Below are 20,714 nucleotides of genomic sequence, written 5' to 3' on the forward strand. Positions count from 1 at the left end.
CTCTGCAGCATGGTATGGGGAGGAGGTGACTAGCTCTCTGTGGAGAAAGAAGTAGTTCGGGACTATTTAGAAAAGCTGGATGAGCACAAGTCCATGGGGCCGGATGCACTGCATCCGAGGGTGCTAAAGGAGTTGGCCGATGAGATTGCAGAGCCATTGGCCATTATCTTTGAAAAATCATGGCGATCAGGGGAGGTCCCGGATGACTGGAAAAAAGCTAATGTAGTGCCCATCTTTAAAAAAGGGAAGAAGGAAGATCCAGGGAACTACAGGCCAGTCAGTCTCACCTCAGTCCCTGGAAAAATCATGGAACAGGTCCTCAAGGAATCAATTCTGAACCACTTAAAGGAAGGGAAAGTGATCAGGAACAGTCAGCATGGATTCACCAAGGGCAAGTCATGCCTGACTAACCTAATTGCCTTCTATGAGGAGATAACCGGCTCTGTGGGGAAAGCAGTGGATGTGCTATTTCTGGACTTTAGCAAAGCTTTTGATACAGTCTCCCACAGTATTCTTGCCAGCAAGTTAAAGAAGTCTGGGCTGGATGAATGGACGGTAAGGTGGATAGAAAACTGGCTAGATGGTCGGGCTCAATGGCTAGTGATCAATGGTTCAATGTCTAGTTGGCAGCCAGTATCAAGTGGAGTGCCCCAAGGATCGGTGCTGGGGCCGGTTTTGTTCAATATCTTCATTAACAATCTGGAGGATGGTGTGGACTGCACCCTTAGCAAGTTTGCAGATGACACTAAACTGGGAGGAGTGGTTGATACGCTGGAGGGTAGGGATAGGATACAGAGGGACCTAGACAAACTAGAGGATTGGGCCAAAAGAAATCTGATGAGGTTCAACAAGGACAAGTGCAGAGTCCTGCATTTAGGACGGAAGAATCCCATGCACTGATATAGACTAGGGACCGAATGGCTGGGCAGCAGTTCTGCAGAAAAGGACCTAGGGGTTACAGTGGACGAAAAGCTGAATATGAGTCAACAGTGTGCCCTTGTTGCCAAGAAGGCTAATGGCATTTCGGGTTGTATCAGTAGGGGCATTTCCAGCAGATCGAGGGATGTGATCATTCCCCTCTACTCAGCACTGGTGAGGCCTCATTTGGAGTACTGTGTCCAGTTTTGGGCCCCACACCACAAGAAGGATGTGGATAAATTGGAGAGAGTCCAGCGGAGGGCAACAAAAATGATTAGGGGGCTGGAGCACATGACTTACGAGGAGAGGCTGAGGGAACTGAGATTGTTTAGCCTGCAGAAGAGAAGAATGAGGGGGGATTTGATAGCTGCTCTCAACTACCTGAAAGGGGGTTCCAAAGAGGATGGATCTAGACTGTTCTCAGTGGTAGAAGATGACAGAACAAGGAGTAATGGTTTTAAGTTGCAGAGGGGGAGGTTTAGGTTGGACATTAGGAAAAACTTTTTCACTAGTAGGGTGGTGAAGCACTGGAATGGGTTACCTAGGGAGGTGGTGGAATCTCCTTCCTTAGAGGTTTTTAAGGTCAGGCTTGACAAAGCCCTGGCTGGGATGATTTAGTTGGGAATTGGTCCTGCTTTGAGCAGGGGGTTAGACTAGATGACCGCCTGAGGTCCCTTCCAACCCTGAGATTCTATGATTCTATGAAATTCGACCCAGCAAGGTCGATTTCAGCACTAATCCCCTCATCAGGGGAGGAGTACAGAAATCGATTTAAAGAACCCTTTAAGTTGAAAAAAACGGCTTCATCATATGGACGGGTGCAGGGTTATATCAATGTAACACTGCTAAATTCGACCTAAACTCGTAGTGTAGACCAGGGCTTAGAGTATATTTACACTGCAGTTAAACACTCACAGCTGGCCCAGGCTGCGGAGCTGTAAAATTGCAGTGTGGACATTTAGTCTTGGGCTGAAGCCTGAGCTCTGGGACCCTGCGAGTGGGGAGGATGTTTAATTGCAGTGTAGACATACTCTGAAGGTCATGTTAACACTTTTGATTCTTTGGGCCTGTTTATTCCATCTACATTAATACAACAGAGCTCTCTGTTTATAAACTCACAAGCGCAGCTACATCAATAAAATTCTGGCATTCAACCCTTTACAAATCAGCCACTAATGAGTCCCTAACTAACAGATGTATCCCCCTGGCAATGTGCAGAGTGAAGTGAGGTTCGGAGATGGCCGAAAGGGGATGGTGGAAGCCTCCCAGACCCTGTCTAAACTAGACTTCTTGGTCATGCTGTAACTCAAGATTGACACTTCACTCAAGTTAAGCAACAGGACTATAACTGCCAATGTGGACAGTTCCTAAATGTTCCTAACTTCCTAAATGTTTGTGGTTCCTAACTTCCTAAATGTTTGTGGTTCACTCTAGGCTAAGCCATAGAATAAACTTAATTTCCTGTTTAAAAGCAACGTGGGGTGTTTATATTTGCCATTGCAGTTGTGGGAATTAATTTGAGTAAACTGGCAACCAGTGAACTTGGGTTACAAAGCGACCAAGAACTGTAGTCTAGACAGGGTCCGATGGGCCTTGTCTGAACTAGGATTTTCCAGAGAGTATTTCCATTTTTCAAACAAGTCTTCTAGCCATTCTGAGATGACCCCTAGAGTTTGCCTGTCTAGCTGGATAACAAACCACACTCTGACATGAGGGGATGCGCCTCCTGTCTTGGAGCCTTTTACAAAGATGTAGATGAGTTTCTAGCCTCTTCGAGGTGGTTATAACCTGTGGGATGTACCTTCCTGAAGGTGGGAAAGGTGTAAGGCCCAAATCCTGGTCCCAGCATACGGTCCAAGCAGCTGGGCTTAGTGGTGGGAAGGCTGAGGAAGGGCTCTGGGGCTGAGGGCAGGATTTGGAGATTCCATGTTGGAGGTACCAAGGGGTCTTGTACACTGCAGAGCAGCTGGGCTCGAGGGGCTCACCTCTTTTCCCTGCCTCCATGGCATGGGCTTGCTAGTGGTGTGGAAGCTACTCATACAGGAAGCCTGGAGCAGAAGTCATAGAGCAGCCCCATTGCTATGGAGTGGATGGATGGGGGTGGATGCATTGGCAGTGCTTCTGGTGCTTAGCAACTAATAAAAGAACACCTAGGAAATTTGAAATTGGACTCTCAATCCCCTTGCACTCCCTCCAAACATGTCATTTCATGCTATTCACCTAGATGTCACTGCATGGCTTCACCTGATGAGAACTGAGCTGCTGGTGTTGATTTTGTGAGGTGTCCATTTTAGATGGAAAACACAGCATTTCAAGGGAACGAATGGTTCCCAATTTGATCTTCCCACTCCCCGCCTCTAAAAATGTAAAAATTCCCTTACCAATCAATCCCTGGCAGAGATCAAATATTGTCTGCTGCCTCAGATGGGAGCTGTATTCATCTTAAAATCCGTATTGAATTACACAGTCTAAGTGCACCATCAAGCAGGGTGGTGGACTCATTGTATCTGTTACAGTCAGTTGTAGTTATGTCAGTTTAAAACTGCTTCTATTAAGAATACTGCAATCCTTGTGTTGAGCTCGTACTTACAGCCCTGCACAGATACAAAATTTGTATCTGCATCCGATCCTCAATCTGCAAACATGGTCCGCGGATATCCGCATCCACACGTGTGCAAGGCTCTACTCATACTCCTTCCCCTATCATTGCAAAGCAACAGCGAGATGTTTAGAAGGTAGGTCCATATCTGGGACCTGCCATCTGTGATGATGTCCCTTCATTTATTTGGCTTATGGGGAAAATATATGTATATGAGACACCTTTTTCTTTCAAAAGTAATCTCAAATTTGGGACCTGTTATGCTATAAAGTGTCCCATTAGTCTGACAGCCTTCCCTCTGGGGAGCGCATACTTCTTACATAACATCACATGGACCTATAAAATATAATGAAGCCCATGGAGACTGCTGGCTGTTTAACATTTGCTGGTAATGAATATCCGGTACTGCATAAATCCTTTTCTGTCTTTTACCTTGTCAGCATCTCTTCTTTTAACGTGCCATGTGCTAGAAAGCTGCAAACTTTTATTGCCCTCCTACTGGCTCAGCTTGGGAGGAAGAGGAAGATGTTATAATAACAAGAGTTTGGAAGTGTTCCCCATTGGAGAGGATTTACATGTGCCTGGCTAGAGCTGATGAATTCTTTCTGCATTTACATGGCAATCCTGGCTCATTGCTTGCATGAGCATTTTGCAGAAAAGTGAACTGTAAATGCATATGTTAAGGTAACAAACTTAGCAGCCCCCAAGGGATCTCGGATACTGTACAGGAACAAACAGGCATCTGTATCTCTCTTGGCAGATCAATATGTTTTGCTTTGGCTTGAAGTGCTCAGCTTTGAAGTGCTCTCCCTAAAAACTCCTGACTCCTGTTGCAGAGCTTTATTAAACAACCACCTCATAGGCTGGGCTTTTATAATAAAATTCTTCAAGCTTGGCTGGAACCTTTGATCTCTTTTCTCTCCATGTAGTAACACGAGGGTTGGTGCTCACAGCTGACAGCTTTTGGGTCATTGCTTCACTGTGAACTCTGCAACCACATTGATTTTACTCTCTCTCTCTCTTCTGTGTGTGGTTTTGTGTGTAGGCAAAAGACCAGCTGAATGATGCCTTGCAGCTCAACAGGCATGATCTGACATACATGATGCTGGGAAAAATTCACCTGCTGCAAGGGGAGACCGACAAAGCCATCGAAGTCTATAAGAAAGCAGTGGAGTAAGAATTTCATCTCCCACCTCTTAGGAGAATTTTGATTGGTGAATTCAGGAATGTGTCTTATTTTTTAAAATGACAGTGCTCCTGGGCAGATCTGGAGTTTCTCAGCTTTGTACCATCGCTGATCTTGGCTGCAGTAGTCTTACTCCAGCTGACAATGTGTCAGGGACCTCTTTGAAGCCCTTGCCAAGAGAAGAGTGGAAGACACATGAATGGAGGTGCTGGCAGCAAATGTATACAGAATCCACTTCTCAAATCCCATGATTCATGTGCTAAAGCCTGAAACACAGAGCTGAATGATTGCTGCTCACAACTGTCCCCACTTTACTGTTGTCAAGAGCAGTGAGCAATCAACAGCCATTTTGAACTTACTGGATTGTTATATACTTCACTGGGTGAATTTTTGGTGCATGAAAGTGAGGGTCTAAAAGTGAGGCTTGAGCCAGGCTGGTGCTGTGAGTTTTCCAGCCCAGTCCCTCAATCCTGATCTGCATTGTCCCACACCAGCTAAATTAGCAGTGGTTTTGCATAGAGGACAAATATCCAGGAAAGACTACTGGCAATTATTGCTGCTCATTGGAACTGTGCACACAGCTAGTCTGAGCTAAAGCATCCTATTAGTTTTGTTACCCCATCCTCTCCTGTTTCTCATCCCCCTGTCAGTGGTGGTGTAATTTATTATTTGTATTATCATAACCAAACAGAGAACACAAAGACCTTACAACCGAAGTATGCCTCGCCTATTGGAGATTCCAAACTCTGTCCTTGCTTTATCCTTGTACAGCACTTTGCACAATGAGATTTCAACCTGGTTGAGACCTATAGGTGTTAGCACAATGCACCTTCCAAACTGGGGTTTGGAACTTAACTCTCTGTATAAGCAGCTAGTTCATTAGTATGTGGTGTCCCCAACCTGCTCTTTCTTTCTCTGCTGCTCATTATTCATTATATTTAGTATTTGCTTGAAAGGCCTTGAAAATGGGGAGGCTTTTTAAAGAGCCTACAAAACTGTACAGATGAGGGCTTGGGAATCACAAACTGCAACTGAAAACACGTGACACGTTCATTGTAAGTGTCCATTTTGGGTGAGTCAGTGTTGTTCTCAGTTCAGCTGAATGGGATAGTGTATGTTACCCATCAACCACAAAGCTATCGCCTGCATTCTGCCTTGGGAAAGGTGATCTGTCTCCAGCTCTGACACTGACTCACTGAGAGATCTTAAACAAGTAATTTAATCTCCTGCACTTCAGTTTACCCACGTAAAATACTACCTACTTCCCAGAGGGGCATGAGGAGTGATTCATTTTTGTAAAACATTTTGAGGTGTTCAGATATAACATGTGCCCTAAACACCATGTGGAGGTGGTGAGGGTGATATTATTAGTTGGTTTTATTAGCAGTAGTAAGAGGGATCTTTCTTACATTGAGTGGAGTCTCAGGGATTCCATACTTCACCTTGTATTAGCACTGCCAAGACGTTGTAAAACTTTGGGTTTTGTATTTCAGGTTTTCTCCAGAAAACACAGAGCTGCTTACGACCCTGGGTTTACTCTATTTGCAGGTACTAAACACTGTTGCTACTATGTGGACCTAATTATATTTTAAATGGCCTGGCAGTTGCATCTGGAGTAAATTTCTATTCATCTCCATGTGAGTTTGACGTATTTCTCAAAAGGCCACATCAGACAAGATGTAGCTTGCTCCTCTGTCTCTTCTTTTCTCATTTGGCTCCTGAAGGGGAGTAACTTGATTTCCTGGTTCTGAGCCAGGAATTCTGTTTGGCTACTGCCCTAATTGTAGGAGTACTTGTGGCACCTTAAAGACTAACAAATTTATTTTAGCATGAGCTTTCGTGAGCTACAGCTCACTTCTTCGGATGCATAGAATGGAACACACAGACGGGATATTTATACATACAGAGAACATGAAAAGGTGGAAGTATGCATACCAACAGGCAGAGTCTAATCAATTGAGATGAGCTATCATTAGCAGGAGGAAAAAAACTTTTTGAAGTGATAATTAAGATGGCCCATAGAAGGAGTGAGGAGAACTTAACATAGGGAAATAGATTCAATTGGTGTAATGACCCAACCATTCCCAGTCTTTGTTTAAGCCACAGTTAATAGTATCTAGTTTGCATATTAAATCAAGTTCAGCAGTTTCTCTTTGGAGTCTGTTTTTGAAGTTTTTTTGTTGCAAAATTGCCACCTTCAAGTCTGTCACTGAGTGGTTAGAGAGGTTGAAGTGTTCTCCCACTGGTTTTTGAATGTTATGATTCCTGATGTCAGATTTGTGTCCATTTATTCTTTTGCGTAGAGATTGTCCGGTTTGGCCAATGTACCTGGCAGAGGGGCATTGCTGGCACATGATGGCATATATCACGTTGGTAGATGTGCAGGTGTACGAGCCCTTGATGGCGTGTCTGATGTGATTAGGTCCTATGATGGTGTCACTTGAATGGATATGTGGACAGAGCTGGCATCGGGCTTTGTTGCAAGGATAGGTTCCTGGGTTAGTGTTTATGTTGTATGGTGTGCGGTTGCTGGTGAGTATTTGCTTCAGGTTGGGAGGCTGTCTATAAGCGAGGACTGGCCTGTCTCCCAAGATCTGTGAGAGTGAGGGATCATCTTTAAGGATAGGTTGTAAATCTTTGATGATGCGCTGGAGAGGTTTTAGTTGGGGGCTGTAGGTGATGGCTAGTGGTGTTCTGTTATTTTCTTTTTTAGGCCTGTCCTGTAGTAGGTGGCTTCTGGGTACTCTTCTGGCTCTGTCAATCTGTTTTTTCACTTCAGCAGGTGGGTATTGTAGGTTTAAGAATGCTTGATAGAGATCTTGTAGGTGTTTATCTCTGTCTGAGGGATTGGAGCAAATACGGTTGTATCGTAGAGCTTGGCTGTAGACAATGGATCGTGTGGTGTGTCCGGGATGGAAGCTGGAGGCATGTAAGTAAATATAGCGGTCAGTGGGTTTCCGGTATAGGGTGGTATTTATGTGACCATTGTTTATTAGCACAGTAGTGTCTAGGAAATGGACCGCTTGTTTGGATTGGTCTAGGCTGAGGTTGATGGTGGGATGGAAATTGTTAAAATCTCGGTGGAATTCCTCGAGGGCTTCTTTTCCATGAGTCCAGATGATGAAGATGTCATCAATGTAGCGCAAGTAGAGTAGGGGCGTTAGGGAACGAGAGTTAAGGAAGCGTTGTTCTAAGTCAGCCATAAAGATGTTGGCATACTGAGGGGCCATGCGGGTACCCATAGCAGTGCCACTGACTTGAAGATATATATTGTCCCCAAATGTGAAATAGTTGTGGGTGAGGACAAAATCACAAAGTTCAGCCACCAGATTAGCCGTGATATTATCAGGGATACTGTTCCTGATGGCTTGTAGTCCATCTTTGTGTGGAATGTTAGTGTAGAGGGCTTCCACATCCATAGTGGCCAGAATGGTGTTTTCTGGAAGATCACTGATGGATTGTAGTTTCCTCAGGAAGTCAGTGGTGTCTCGAAGATAGTGTTAAGTTCTCCTCACACCTTCTATGGGCCATCTTAATTATCACTTCAAAAAGTTTTTTTCCTCCTGCTAACGATAGCTCATCTCAATTGATTAGACTCTGCCTGTTGGTATGCATACTTCCACCTTTTCATGTTCTCTGTATGTATAAATATCCCGTCTGTGTGTTCCATTCTATGCATCTGAAGAAGTGAGCTGCAGCTCACAAAAGCTCATGCTAAAATAAATTTGTTAGTCTTTAAGGTGCCACAAGTACTCCTGGTTTTTTTTGCGGATACAGACTAACACGGCTGCTACTCTGAAACCTGCCCTAATTGTGTTACTCATTCTCCCAAGTACAATAAAACTTGACTAGTCATTACCTTGTTTCTGGGGATGGAGCTTAGCGAGTTATTCTCCTAGAAGAGCAGCCATGAAATTGTTTAACTCTAATGCACCTTGGAGAAAATTGGAATTGATTTAAATAACACGAGCACGTTTATCACTGGGGACTTGGGTCATGAGCAAAAGATCATCTGTCTCCCAAACTACCTCCTCACTGCAGTATTTGGTACAGCTGTCATCCTTTGCTCAAGGGGGCTGCAGGCCAAGATTGAAGGACATCAGTAAAGCTGTGGAGGGAGCAGGAGAGGCAGAGCAAAGTATGGTGCTTGGGCAGAGTAGCATGGGCAGAAACTTGCACAACTGTCCACACTGTGACTTCCCTTGTTTGTGGTGTGTCACATCCCTGGACTCCAAAATTCACTCCAAATACCTTGCCAGTCTTGATTGTCTCCATGAGTCACAGCAAGGTTAGATAACTTCTGTCAATAGGCACGGGGCAGTTCTGGGGGAGGAGGAAGGTAATGGAGTTTGAATAATGGGTTGAATTGATATCTTAATTATACCAGTGTAATTCCTTATCATCTCCATTGAATCCAGTGGGACTTAAGCATGTGATCAGGGTTAGCCTGACTACTGTATGGGCCTGTAATGCTGCTGAGCACTCAATTCCCATTGACTTCAGTAGTTGAGGGCAGTCTAAGCAGATAGACTTTGGGACATTTCTTACTTGGGGAAGGGCGCTGTGGAAAGCACGGGGAGGGAGGAAAAGTGGTCAGGGAATCTGTGCTGTGGCTTATGGTGCTCAGTCCCTGCTCCTTTGTAGAAAAAAAACTCTCCAATTCGTTCTTATTCCCCAACACAACTATATAGAAATCTATGTTCTGGGCTAGACACTCTGCATCAGGTTGAGTTGTGTTCCCTCTGTTATCAGAGGAATCCATTTTGTTCCAGCTGGTTGTGGATTGTGAAGTAAGAGCACTGCACACGTGAGAGTGTAACTGCAACAGAATAAAGCTAACTCTTCTGAATCCCTTACTTTAAGTGATAACCAAAAACACTGTTTGTTATCTCCACGTTTAACCCTTCTGAGCCTGCATTTCTGACACTCCTTTGTCTTTTCCCAGCTTGGGGTTTATCAGAAGGCATTTGAACATCTTGGAAATGCACTTACATATGATCCCACCAATTATAAGGTACCATAAAGAATATATACAAGCCAATTTAGTGATGGCATTAGGCCATTCTTGTGTAAAATATCCCCAGTACCAGAGCATGGGCTGAAAAGGGGGCCATGCTCCCGAAAAGCTTGTTCCAAAACACATATCTGTGACCTCCATCTGATGAGGATAGAGGGTGTTATCTATGGGGCCTATTTGCTTTTAATGGAAAGTTTCATACATTTTCCATAGAAGAATTTTAAACAAATGGAAATTGCTTTTCTCTAACCTATTACTTCAAACTGTTGCAATTCATCACGAGAGCTGTGCACCACGTTCCTGGGAATTCACTGTACCTCTGCAACTTTCTGGAGCAGAACACAGACACAAGTGAATAAGGATGGTGTAGTGGAACATCATTCCTTTGCTAGTCTGCAAAGATCATAATTCTCACATGGTCTCTCTCTCTCTCAGCTATAGTGGTGGGTAACTTTGGTCTAGCTAGTTGAGGATGGGATCTGAATAATGGGGATAATGTAAATCATTTTGAGATCTATGGATGGCAAAGCAATGAATAAATACAAACCAAGTATTATTATTATGAAGACTACATTACTTTTCCAGACTTTACGCCAGCTCACTGTGAAGTGTTACAAATAATTTATTGGACAAATGTAGTTTAGTTTAAACTAAGTTAATTTTGGTGCAGTATCTTTGATTTTCTTTTTAATCACATATGTTCAGTAGTTTGCTGTCACCCTCATCCAGTAGTGTGAACTGTCCAAGGTTTGATGTACATGCCTTGGAGTTAAGGAATGTTTTCATCTCCCCTTAAGTTGCCCTGGGAAGGTTTCTGTTCCAGTTTGTCATATAAAAGAAACAATTAGTATCTGGACCTTTTCAGAGCCCAGACTTCTGGAAGCTGTTATTGTGAATCACTGGAAGAGTATTAGCTAGTCAGGATGCAGAGTTTATTAGCCACATTGAACAGGAAAGAGAATGTGGGAAGCGTGGGACCCTTCCCAATGCCTTGCCCTCTCCTAGCCAGGATGTAGATTTCCCAGTTGTTCTCAATTCTCTAGCAGAGAGTTCCCCAAAGAGAATCTTCACTCAAACCATTGGCCTTGTTTTTAGTTTAATAACTTTGTAACATTTTCTCCTCACCGTGTTTGGGGAAGCTCAGTGTCTCAACCACTCACTGTCGAGCTCTTTTGAAGGCTATCTTGGCAGCTGGCAGTATGATGCAGACTCACGGTGATTTTGATGTAGCCCTCACCAAGTACAGGGTAATAGCCTACACCATGCCTGAAAGCCCCCCATTATGGAACAACATTGGAATGTGCTTCTTCGGCAAGAAAAAATACGTGGCAGTAAGTGCCTGGTTCCCTTCCATTTCTAACTATATTTAATTTGATTTGTGTAAGAACAAATATAAAACAAGGATCCTCCCTCTGTGGTGGAGACTGGAGAAAGTCTTGACCACTCAGGGCATGTTACTAGCAGTGTTGTTCCTCTTTGCAGGCTATTAGTTGCTTGAAGCGAGCCAACTACTTAGCTCCTTTTGACTGGAAGATTCTGTACAATTTGGGGCTAGTCCACCTGACAATGCAGCAGTATGCATCTGCTTTCCACTTTCTCAGCGCCGCTGTCAACTTCCAGCCCCGGATGGGAGAGCTCTACATGCTCCTGGCAGGTAAATGACCCTTCCCTTCTGCCCTCTCCCCTTACTCCTACCCCACAGAGCTGTATGAATATCGTCTTTGGGAAATACTGGATTTTAAGGTGGGAAAGCAAGAGGTGATGCAAGTTGTTATCTGAGACTGGATAACTCAGCACTCTGGTATTCAAAAGTTTTTCATCACCAGGTCATGGGCTGGTTTGAAATCAGATCAGCAGTGACCAAAAGTCAATGCCTTGTCGCTCGCCGAAATACAGTTTTTGCTATAGACTAGTGTGTAGTCCCCCCAAACCACCATGACTGGTCCCAGCTTTTGTGGGAGGACCATTGTGGGGTGATGCAGAGAAGCTTGCACTGGTGCTGCTCTTGCAATGACTTCTGTGCTTAGAGCACTGGGGTTTCTGTGGTATCCTCAGTCTGGCACTCCTCACCAGCACTAAATCCAAGGTTAGAAAAACTAGAAACCAGGCATTGCAAGTCCACTGGTAAGGGGATTGTGTACATTCAAGAGGGGGATTCACCTTGTTCTGTCTACTCTGGCAGAGGCGCTGGGAGATTAAACAACCTGGGTAACCTCAGAGGTGGATTTACAGTAAAACACAGGGTGCCCTGGCATGGGCCCCCCAACAACAGAGGGCCCAAGGGTCGAGCAGCTGCGGGGGCAAAAGCTTGGTCCTGCTGGCTCCTGGGCTCCTGCTGCAGGTTCCGCACCCACCAGCAGCCAGGCTCTCCCGTCCCCCGCCTCCTCCCCTGAGCGTGCCGCTTCCCCCACCACCAAACAGCTGTTTGCCAGCGCTCAGGTTGCTCTGGGAGGGAGGAGGAAGAGCGGGGCCGCAGCGCACTCAGGGGAGGAGTTGGGGGCAGGGTCTTGGGGAAGGGGATGGAATCGGGGCAGGGCGGAGCAAAGGTGTGGCCCCCGCATTCACCCTACACATACCCCCCCAACCCCCTGCTGTTAGCTGCTTGGGGTAAGGGGCTGGAAGCATCCCCACAACCCCAGCCCCCTGCCCTGACTCCTGCACCCCCTACCCCAGCACCCTGCCCTCCCTGACTCCTGCATCGCCACACATACCCAGCCCCCCATGACCTGACTCCTGCACCCCCCTACATCCCCACCCTGAGCACCAAACGGGAGCTCCTGCACCTCCCCCCCACATTCCCACCTGCACCCCTTTGCACCAAATGGGAGCTGCCCCAGGTAAGCGCTCCACACCCTAACCTCTTGCCCCAGCTCTGAGCCCCCTCCTGCATCCTAATTCCCTCCCAGACCCTGCACCCCAGCCCTGACTCCTGCACCCCTCTCACACACACCCAGCCCCCCCACATCCCGTGCCCTGACTCTTGCACCCCCACATTCCCACTGAGCACCAAACAGGAGCTCCTGCACCCTCCCCGCCACATTCCCACCTGCACCCCTCGCACCAAATGGGAGCTGCCCCAGGTAAACGCTCCACACCCCAACCCCGAGCTCCCTCCTGCATCCTAACTCCTGGCCAGACCTGAGCCCCCTCCTGCACTCCAGCCCGCTCCTGCACCCTCAACTTTGACTCCTGCACCACCCTCACACACTCCCTGCCCTCCCTGACTCCTGCAGCCCCCTGCCCACCCTGACTCCTGCACACACCCCCACCTGCACCCCTCACACCAAACGGGACCTGCCCCAGGTAAGCGCTCCTGTCATAGGTTTATTCCCCACTTTGAACTTTAGTGTTCACAAGAATGGGGACCTGCATGGACTCCTCTAAACTAAAATCCTAGTTTAGATCTGGTTCTTGCTGCCACCAGTCAAGTTTTAAGTGTCTGACACACTCCCTGTTCCCCCAAAACTTTCCCTGGGGAACACAGATTCAAACTTGAATCTCAACACAAAGGGAAACAACCAATTTCCCCTCTCCTAGTGCTTAGGAGAGATACCTGGATTCAAATTCCTTGAATCAAGACAAAGAGGAATTCACTTTTCCCCCCTCCCCTTCCCCTGAAAATCCAAACAAGGGAAGAAATCAATCAAGTTCTAAAAAGAAAAGATTTTATTAAAAGAAAGAAGGAAAGTACATTATCTCTGTAATACCAGGATGGAAAAATTTACAGGGTCTAACTTATAAAAACTGGAGAAACTTCCCCTCCCTCCTCAGAATAATCAAAGTAACAGCAAACAGAAATAAAGATATTCCTTCAGCAAACACACAATTGCAAATGTAGAAATCAAATTATAAGACTAGTCCACCTTTCTAATACTCACTAGACTGAATAGAAGAAAATACTTCAGGAAACTTGGAGAACTTGAAGAATATGTCTGGCCTCTCTTAGATCCAAAGAGAGAACGGCAATCCAAACAAAGGACACAGACAAAGCCTTCCCTCCACAGAGATTTGAAATTATCCTGTCCCTTGATTGGTCCTCTGGTCAGGTGTTCATCAGGTTACTGAGCTTGTTAACCCTTTACAGGTAAAAGAGACTTTAACCCTTAACTATCTGTTTATGACAGCTCCACACCCCAACTCCCTGCCCCAGCCCTGTGCCCCCTCCCGCACCCTAACTCGTGGTCAGACCATGTACCCCAATGGGTTTTTTTTACATTTTTTAAAAATAAAACACTCTTATCCAAAGTGCTTTATAATAGTTAGCTAACGGTACAAACAGTATTTGGAAAAATCATTAGGTGGTCCGCCGAGACCCTCAGTGATTTTCAAGCCGTCTGTGGAAAAATAAGTTAGACTACAAGAACAATCAAGGTACCTCACTTTATTTTCATTTACTTGCTATTACTTATAGGAGGAGGATGAAGAAAAAAAGAATGAAAAACAGGGGCGGGGAGAGATAAGAGAGAATGTTCTTTTTCTTGGCTGGGTCTCAAAAATGAAGCTGAGCACAGGGCCCCACTAATTCTAAATCTGCCACTGGGTAACCTGTATAGAAGCCCTGACTTTGAGCAGGTTGCGTAATTGCAGGATGCCTAAAATCCAGACAGATAGTTAATGTCTCTCTTCTTTCTGGGACTGGGACTCAACTTCTGGTCTCATGCACTTTAAGATCAGAAGGAACCATCATGATCATCTAGTCTGACTTCCTGCACATTGCAGGCCACAGAACCTCACACCCCTCCCCCACACACACTCCTGAAATAGACCCATAACCTCTGGCTGAGTTACTGAAGTCCTCAAATAATAGTTTAAAGACTTCAGGTTACAGAGAATTCACCATTTTCTTTCCATTTACTTACTTTACTGCAGTTGGCTGGGTGTGGAGGTGTTCATAGTGGTATTGGTTTCTGCATATAAGCAAGGCATGCTGTGGAGTGGGCATAGCTAACTACAGAAATCTTGATTGACAGGTTTAATAGGAATGTTTGTCCCATGCTTTCAGCTAGCTAAACAGTTTAAAATCAGTTCCTGTGGAGGTGCCATTGCTGTTCCTGATTCTGATGCAGGGGCTCCAAGAGCAGCGGAATAAAGCATTGACATTCAGAACTATCCTTTGCAAATAGGCTCTATGCCTGGGAAAGCAGAAAAATCCATTTCTGAGGAGTGCATTGGAGGCTTTGCATTGCTAGTGAGCTTATTTGTGTTCCTGTGTTTCTTTGAACAGTGGCTCTGACAAACCTCGAAGATGTTGAGAATGCTAAACGATCCTATGAGCAAGCTGTAGCGCTGGACCAGTAAGTCTTAATCCTAATGGTCGTTTGGGCAAGCAGCTTCTCTCCCCCCCACGGTTCATCTGTTTCCCTTTTTGTCCCTCAGGTCTCTTTCGATCGTAAGTTCTTCAGGGCAGGGGCCAGCTCTCATTAGGTCTACGTACAGCACCTACTGCAATGGAGCCCTGATCTTGGTTGGGGCCTCTAGGCATTATGTTAATACTGATAATAGGGCTATAAGGAGAGCCATTATTAATAGTAAACATTTAATCTGTAATGGCCACAAGGTGAACCACACAGCATCAGTCTTTTAGTCTCCTCTCTCAAGAGCTGGATGGCAGTGGTGAAGGTAGTTTTCCTCTGTGGAGCCTTAGAAATTATAGAAGTCCCAAAGCCTATAAAAAGAACAGAGTTTTAAACATGTTTGATATTTTAGTGCACTTGTGCGCTGCAAAGTGACTGTGGAAACGGCCCCTCACTCAGCACATAACATTACTCCTGTTAGCCCTACACAGCACTGGGAGAGACAGCTGGAGTCTCTTCCCAATCATGCATCAGCAGAATTGTTAACTGTGGTCAAATCATGTGGACAAATCCTGCCCTCAGTTTCCACTACAACCATGCAATCTCATTGAAGAAATGGGGCCTGCATAATGTTACTTGTGAAGAGGTGTAGGGAGGAAAATCTCAGGCTGACCTAGGGAACCCGATGAGAATTTGCAAGGCTGTTTGAAAGCTCATAAACTGAGCACATTTAGACGTGAGTTATTGAGAGACAAGATACACAGTTCCCCACTGTGCTCTTTTTACTGAGTTGCTTTTCAGAGTCGAACTGCACCTTTGCCAATAACATGGCATAGGTAACTTGGGAACACTACACAATATACCTACAATAAGGGAGCACGCTGCATATCTGAAACAAGCATTCAAACCAAATTCACTGCCCACCAAGTCCTTTATCTTTCTTCCAGCTTTCAGAATCTAAGCCCCTCTGTGTTTTGTCAGGGGATCAGATGAGTTAAGGAGCACATTCTGGCTGCTTGGTAGTGTGTTTTTTTGTGGGTAGATCAAAGAATTCAGCTTTACAAACGCTGCCTAACTACCTGGCACTCTCATGATGCCGCAGCCATGTAGAATTAGCAGAAAAACAAAACCGCATAAAAGCTGAAATTAAAGCCAACGGCCATTAATTGCTGGGAGACAAACTCAAGCTGTTTAAGCCTTGGTTCTCTGTGTTTTGTTCAGTTGACATCCCTTGTACTCTCTCCAGTTATCCCATTCCCACGGATATTCTCTTCTGGCATATCTCACGCCGTTTGTCTGGGGAGATGACTACAGTTTCTGTTTCCATCTCCATAAATAATTTTTATAGCAGCAGCAGCAGCATGATATTTGCCCTGGGTGCCAGACTGAGGTCTGGAAAGAAAAGGAGCTTGTGAGTGTCTTTATAAAAGATATCTCCTCTTTCTGGCAGTGGCTAATATACAGGTCTCCTTTCTCCCATTGCTTCCTTAAATAATGATTGTCTTACCTGTCCACTTCCTTCTCTGCTCTTTGGGGACAGCTCATCTAAATCAGCTCTCGCCTACTCCCACCCCAGTGTTTTTTGCTTAAAGGTTGTTCTCCATGGTGTATCTGTTTCCTGGGCTCTGACAGAGGCAGTGAGGTTTTTAGATGTGGGATCAGTTCTTAAGAAATAGCTTCTGTGTTGACAGAAATTAATAAGCTAGGGCTTTAAACGCAATCAGATCACTTTTTTAACAGTTTCCTTGGTTACGGCATTGTTGCATTGCTTACTCGTGACCCACAGTCATGGCCTAAATTTCTGCTGAGCTGCGCAGCTGCCCATTATACGACATGCTGGCGCTCAGGGCTGCGGCAGGGAGAGATGCCTCTCCTCAAGCCCCAGACCTGCTGTGGAGCCCCTCCCCCTTCTCTGACCCAGCCAAGCCCCAGACCTGCCGCGGCCGGGGGACATATGCCCCGACCCAGCCCAGCCCCAGACCTGCCGCGCCAGGGGGGAAGGCGTCCCGGCCGGGGGACAGGCGCTCCAGCCTGGCCCCGGACCTGCCACGGCCGGGGGAGAGGTGCCCCTCCCCCAGTCCTGACCCGGCCTGGATCTGCCTCTCCTCCCGAGCCCAGGTGCTGCTGCGGGGAGACAGAGCCGGGGTGACGAGTCCTCCCTCTCCACTGTAGCCCCGGGGAGCCCTAGTGCACCCCAAACCCCTCATCCCCAGCCCCACCCCAGAGCCCATGCTCTCAGCCCCACACCTCTGCCCCAGCGCTGAGCCCCTCATCCCCGGCCCCACCCCAGAGCCCACAACCCCAGCCAGAGCCCTCACACACCCCAACCCATACCCTGCACTCCAACCCTCTGCCCCCACCCTGAGCCCCCTCCCACACTCTGAACCCCTTGGCCCCATCCCACCACATGAATTTTGTTATGTGCACCAATAGGAAGGTGATGTGTCACATAACAAAATTTATTCTGCACATGGGTTGGAAAAATTAGAGGGAACACTGGTCATGGTCTGCATACAGTCTGATTTGCTGCTTATCAATGTCTGCAAAGCTTCAGTCTTCAGCACTCGAACCTTTCACAAAGAGCATGGCCTCTGTCTTGTAGGAGAGAGTAAAGGTGCTGGTCTCCTTGGCCAGCACCAACAGCCTCTTTTCACACCGGGACTGGGTGTCAGCCCCCTCATGCAACTTTATTGATGAACGTTCAGAAGCACTGCCCACTTGCTCTGCATGTGTTGCAATAGATGCAGATGCTTCATCCTTGCTCTTACATGCAAGGTCATCCTCCCTGGGGGAGAAGTACAACTATAAATTGTGCCTTTAATCCACTCACTTATTAGTCTCCCTCCCCTTGGAAAGTGATTCTGATTCTATAGAGGGCCTGGCCAAACACAGCCCATGGCCCTCTACCTCTCAGCCTGCAAGTCAGAATGAACTGCAAGCATCAGGCCACTTGGATCAAGACAGAGCATTGCCTGCTGGGACCTGTTGTCTCAGTGGATCACCTGTTTGTATCCACGAGGAGGCAGACACACTTTGCTCTGTTGTCTACAAAGATTGTGCCGAGTTCAGACTCCTAGTGAGTTGTCAATGCAGGCAAAATGTGGGACTCTCGGTTAGAATGTAAGCCATGTTAGCTATTCAAGGAAGAAAGGGGACCTGGCCACTGATGTCCATAAACCAACAGAGAGCAGAGGGAGTCAACTGTTTCGCTCGTTTAGCTTGCCCACACAACTGGCGCTGTCAGAGCACTGCAGGGACTGCCAGAGGGAAAGCTACTGCGTGGGGTTACTGTGCGTTAACTAAGATCCTGGAAGTTTTGGAGAATGAGAATTCTGGGAGCCAAACTGCGTTTCTGAAATACACTCAGCATTGCATCCCGAGTGGTAGGACCGCACCGCACAGCACTCTGACATCGGGCAATGCCACAGTGACGGTGCCTCTTTGTGCACACGCATTAAGACAGTCCTCAGTTACAGGACCACCAACTGTTTCTCTTAGACTGTATACACATAAAGGAGCAAAGTTAATCTTTGACACATTTTTAACATTGTCCTTGTATGGAACTTCTTACAGACTTTTTGGGTGGAAGGGAAGGAAGATGGGGGAAAAAAGGATGTGAGAGCTTTGTTCAGCATCCTGAGGCTCTGCTGGCTTGTCAAACACTGTCAGTGGCATGTGTCAGTTCCAGAACCTGGAACCGTGTGGCCTCATGCCACCAGCTTGTCTTGTCCCACAGTTGTGAGGAGAGAGCCCTTCTGCAAATCTTCAGAGCAGCGGAAGCCTTATATGAATCAGAGCAGGGCTCTCCCAGCACAGTGTAAAGACCCCCTGAACCACTGTGCACTTTAAGATTTGCGGGTGCTCAGATGAGGGGTCCATAGGATGCTTCCTACCTCCTCCTGTTGACAAGCAGCCTGACTTCGCAGCTGCCAATTCACCCAGCTCCCCCAGGGGCAGGGGATGGGAGACAAGGAGGAAATTTGTACAAAGGTGTCGCACAGTGCAGCTCAAAGTACCACTTACAGGCACTTACTCCAACTGCAGATCTGCTAAGGAATGCAACAGTGGGGCTCCCCTCCAGTGGTCCTTGGACAGTCCTTGGGTACAAAGATACTTGGCCACCCAGGTTTAGCTTGGAGACAGAGACTTTAGCAAGAGGCTAAGCAGTCGGAGGAGCCATTAACATTGAAACCAGGTTTGCGTGGAATACTTCACTCCCTCAGTGCACAAAGTTCACTGAGCACAAATTTCCTCACCAAACGGAGTGCCTGCTGCCATTTTGGAGCAAGTTGTATACAACTGTGCACACAAACCCAGTTTGTGTTCATGGCTTCCCTGTCAGCCAGGCTTCCCCAGCTGCCTCCATAGCTACACACCTGCCAAGAAGCAGAGAAGCTCATCCTGCCCCGGTGTTCTCTAGGAGCTCTGCAGCAAACCCGCACTTAGCCAGAACACACTCATGCACACCGTCTCATTGGGGCCATTCCTGCACCCCACTGTAAGTGACAGCCCCAACCGTTTTGCCTGTAGAGCTGGTCCCAAATGTTGCACAGTTTTTTTGTGGGTGAGGAAAGTGTATTATTTTTCCTACTTCAGAATTGCTGAACCAAATGTGCTCGGTCTTTCAAAAACAACTTGCTTTCCAGCAGAGATCAAGCATGGAACATGTCAGCCTGAAAGGTTAGGAGCAGCAGAAACCAGTGGCTTCAACTAGAAACAGCTGAACAACTGGCTCATCCATTGCACTGCGGGTGTGCTGACCCCTGCGATTTCCCCAAATGCGGGAAACTCGACTGCATAATTTGTGGTAGTGGGGGACTGCGTTCACACTCAAAAAAACTTAACGGTAACACTAGAGCAATCTCACTGCATTGCTCTGAGCACTTGCTTCCCAGGAAGGTTGCCATGGTTACATGCGGAGCACCTGGAGGCTGTTTGGTTTAGTAGTCTGTGTAGCGTGGGATCTCCAGCTTTGCCGGATGTAGCCAGCTCAGCACAGTGCTAGTATCAGGATAGGTTCTCACCTGAGATTTAAGAATGTTACTCTTGGCAGTGTATGTTACTGATCCTGTGGTATATCTGCTCCAGGTGCAATCCCCTGGTCAATCTGAATTACGCTGTGCTGCTCTACAACCAGGGGGATAAGAAGGGAGCACTATGCCAATACCACGAGATGGAGAAGAAAGTCAATGCCCTGAAGGAGAACAGCACTCTCGACTTTGATCCTGAGGTACGTTAATAAGAACAGCCAGCTGGAAGCAAATAGCTGGTGATCCTGTTCTGTAAGAGGACTTGTCCGCATGGTGGGGTATGGGGATGGGGGGATTTCTGGAGTGCACTGATGTGTGGTCTTAGTAGACCCTGCTGGGGCACACTGAAGGGTCCCTAAAGGTTCTGAAGTGCACCCTAGCTGGGTCAGAACCATTAGGGAACCTTCACTGTGCCTCAGGAGGGTCTGCATGGCCCAATTAATGTGAATCTTTCAGTGCTCTTTGGAAACCACGCCTCTGTACAGCATGTTAACCCACCACATAAACAAGCCCTGAGTGGTATCCAGTGAGCAGGAAGGTCTCTCTGCCTTTTGGGACCAGAGTCAAGTTAATAGAGAATGGGTCAGTTATCTAGACACACCTAGCTGGACCAGGTGCCCAGTGAAAGCTACTTGCTTCATCTCTGTTATTAAAATAGGCTTTTCAATCT

General features: G+C 46.7%; 1 protein-coding gene and 1 pseudogene across 2 annotated transcripts in view; both read left to right on the forward strand.

Moving 5' to 3' along the window:
- The window catches only part of BBS4 (Bardet-Biedl syndrome 4), a 94,807-nt gene that overhangs the window by 68,469 nt on the left and 5,624 nt on the right, over positions 1-20,714 (forward strand). For both annotated transcript variants that reach the window (XM_039491429.1, XM_039491430.1), the window contains 7 exons: positions 4,563-4,690; positions 6,197-6,251; positions 9,649-9,717; positions 10,899-11,051; positions 11,203-11,374; positions 14,945-15,014; positions 20,103-20,244. In XM_039491429.1, coding sequence (XP_039347363.1) covers positions 4,563-4,690; positions 6,197-6,251; positions 9,649-9,717; positions 10,899-11,051; positions 11,203-11,374; positions 14,945-15,014; positions 20,103-20,244 — 789 coding nt within the window. The remainder of the gene's footprint in view (positions 1-4,562; positions 4,691-6,196; positions 6,252-9,648; positions 9,718-10,898; positions 11,052-11,202; positions 11,375-14,944; positions 15,015-20,102; positions 20,245-20,714) is intronic.
- Positions 19,709-19,849, forward strand: LOC120374167 (annotated as a pseudogene).

This window comes from Mauremys reevesii, linkage group 10, assembly GCF_016161935.1.
Source record: "Mauremys reevesii isolate NIE-2019 linkage group 10, ASM1616193v1, whole genome shotgun sequence".
NCBI lineage: Eukaryota > Metazoa > Chordata > Testudines > Geoemydidae > Mauremys > Mauremys reevesii.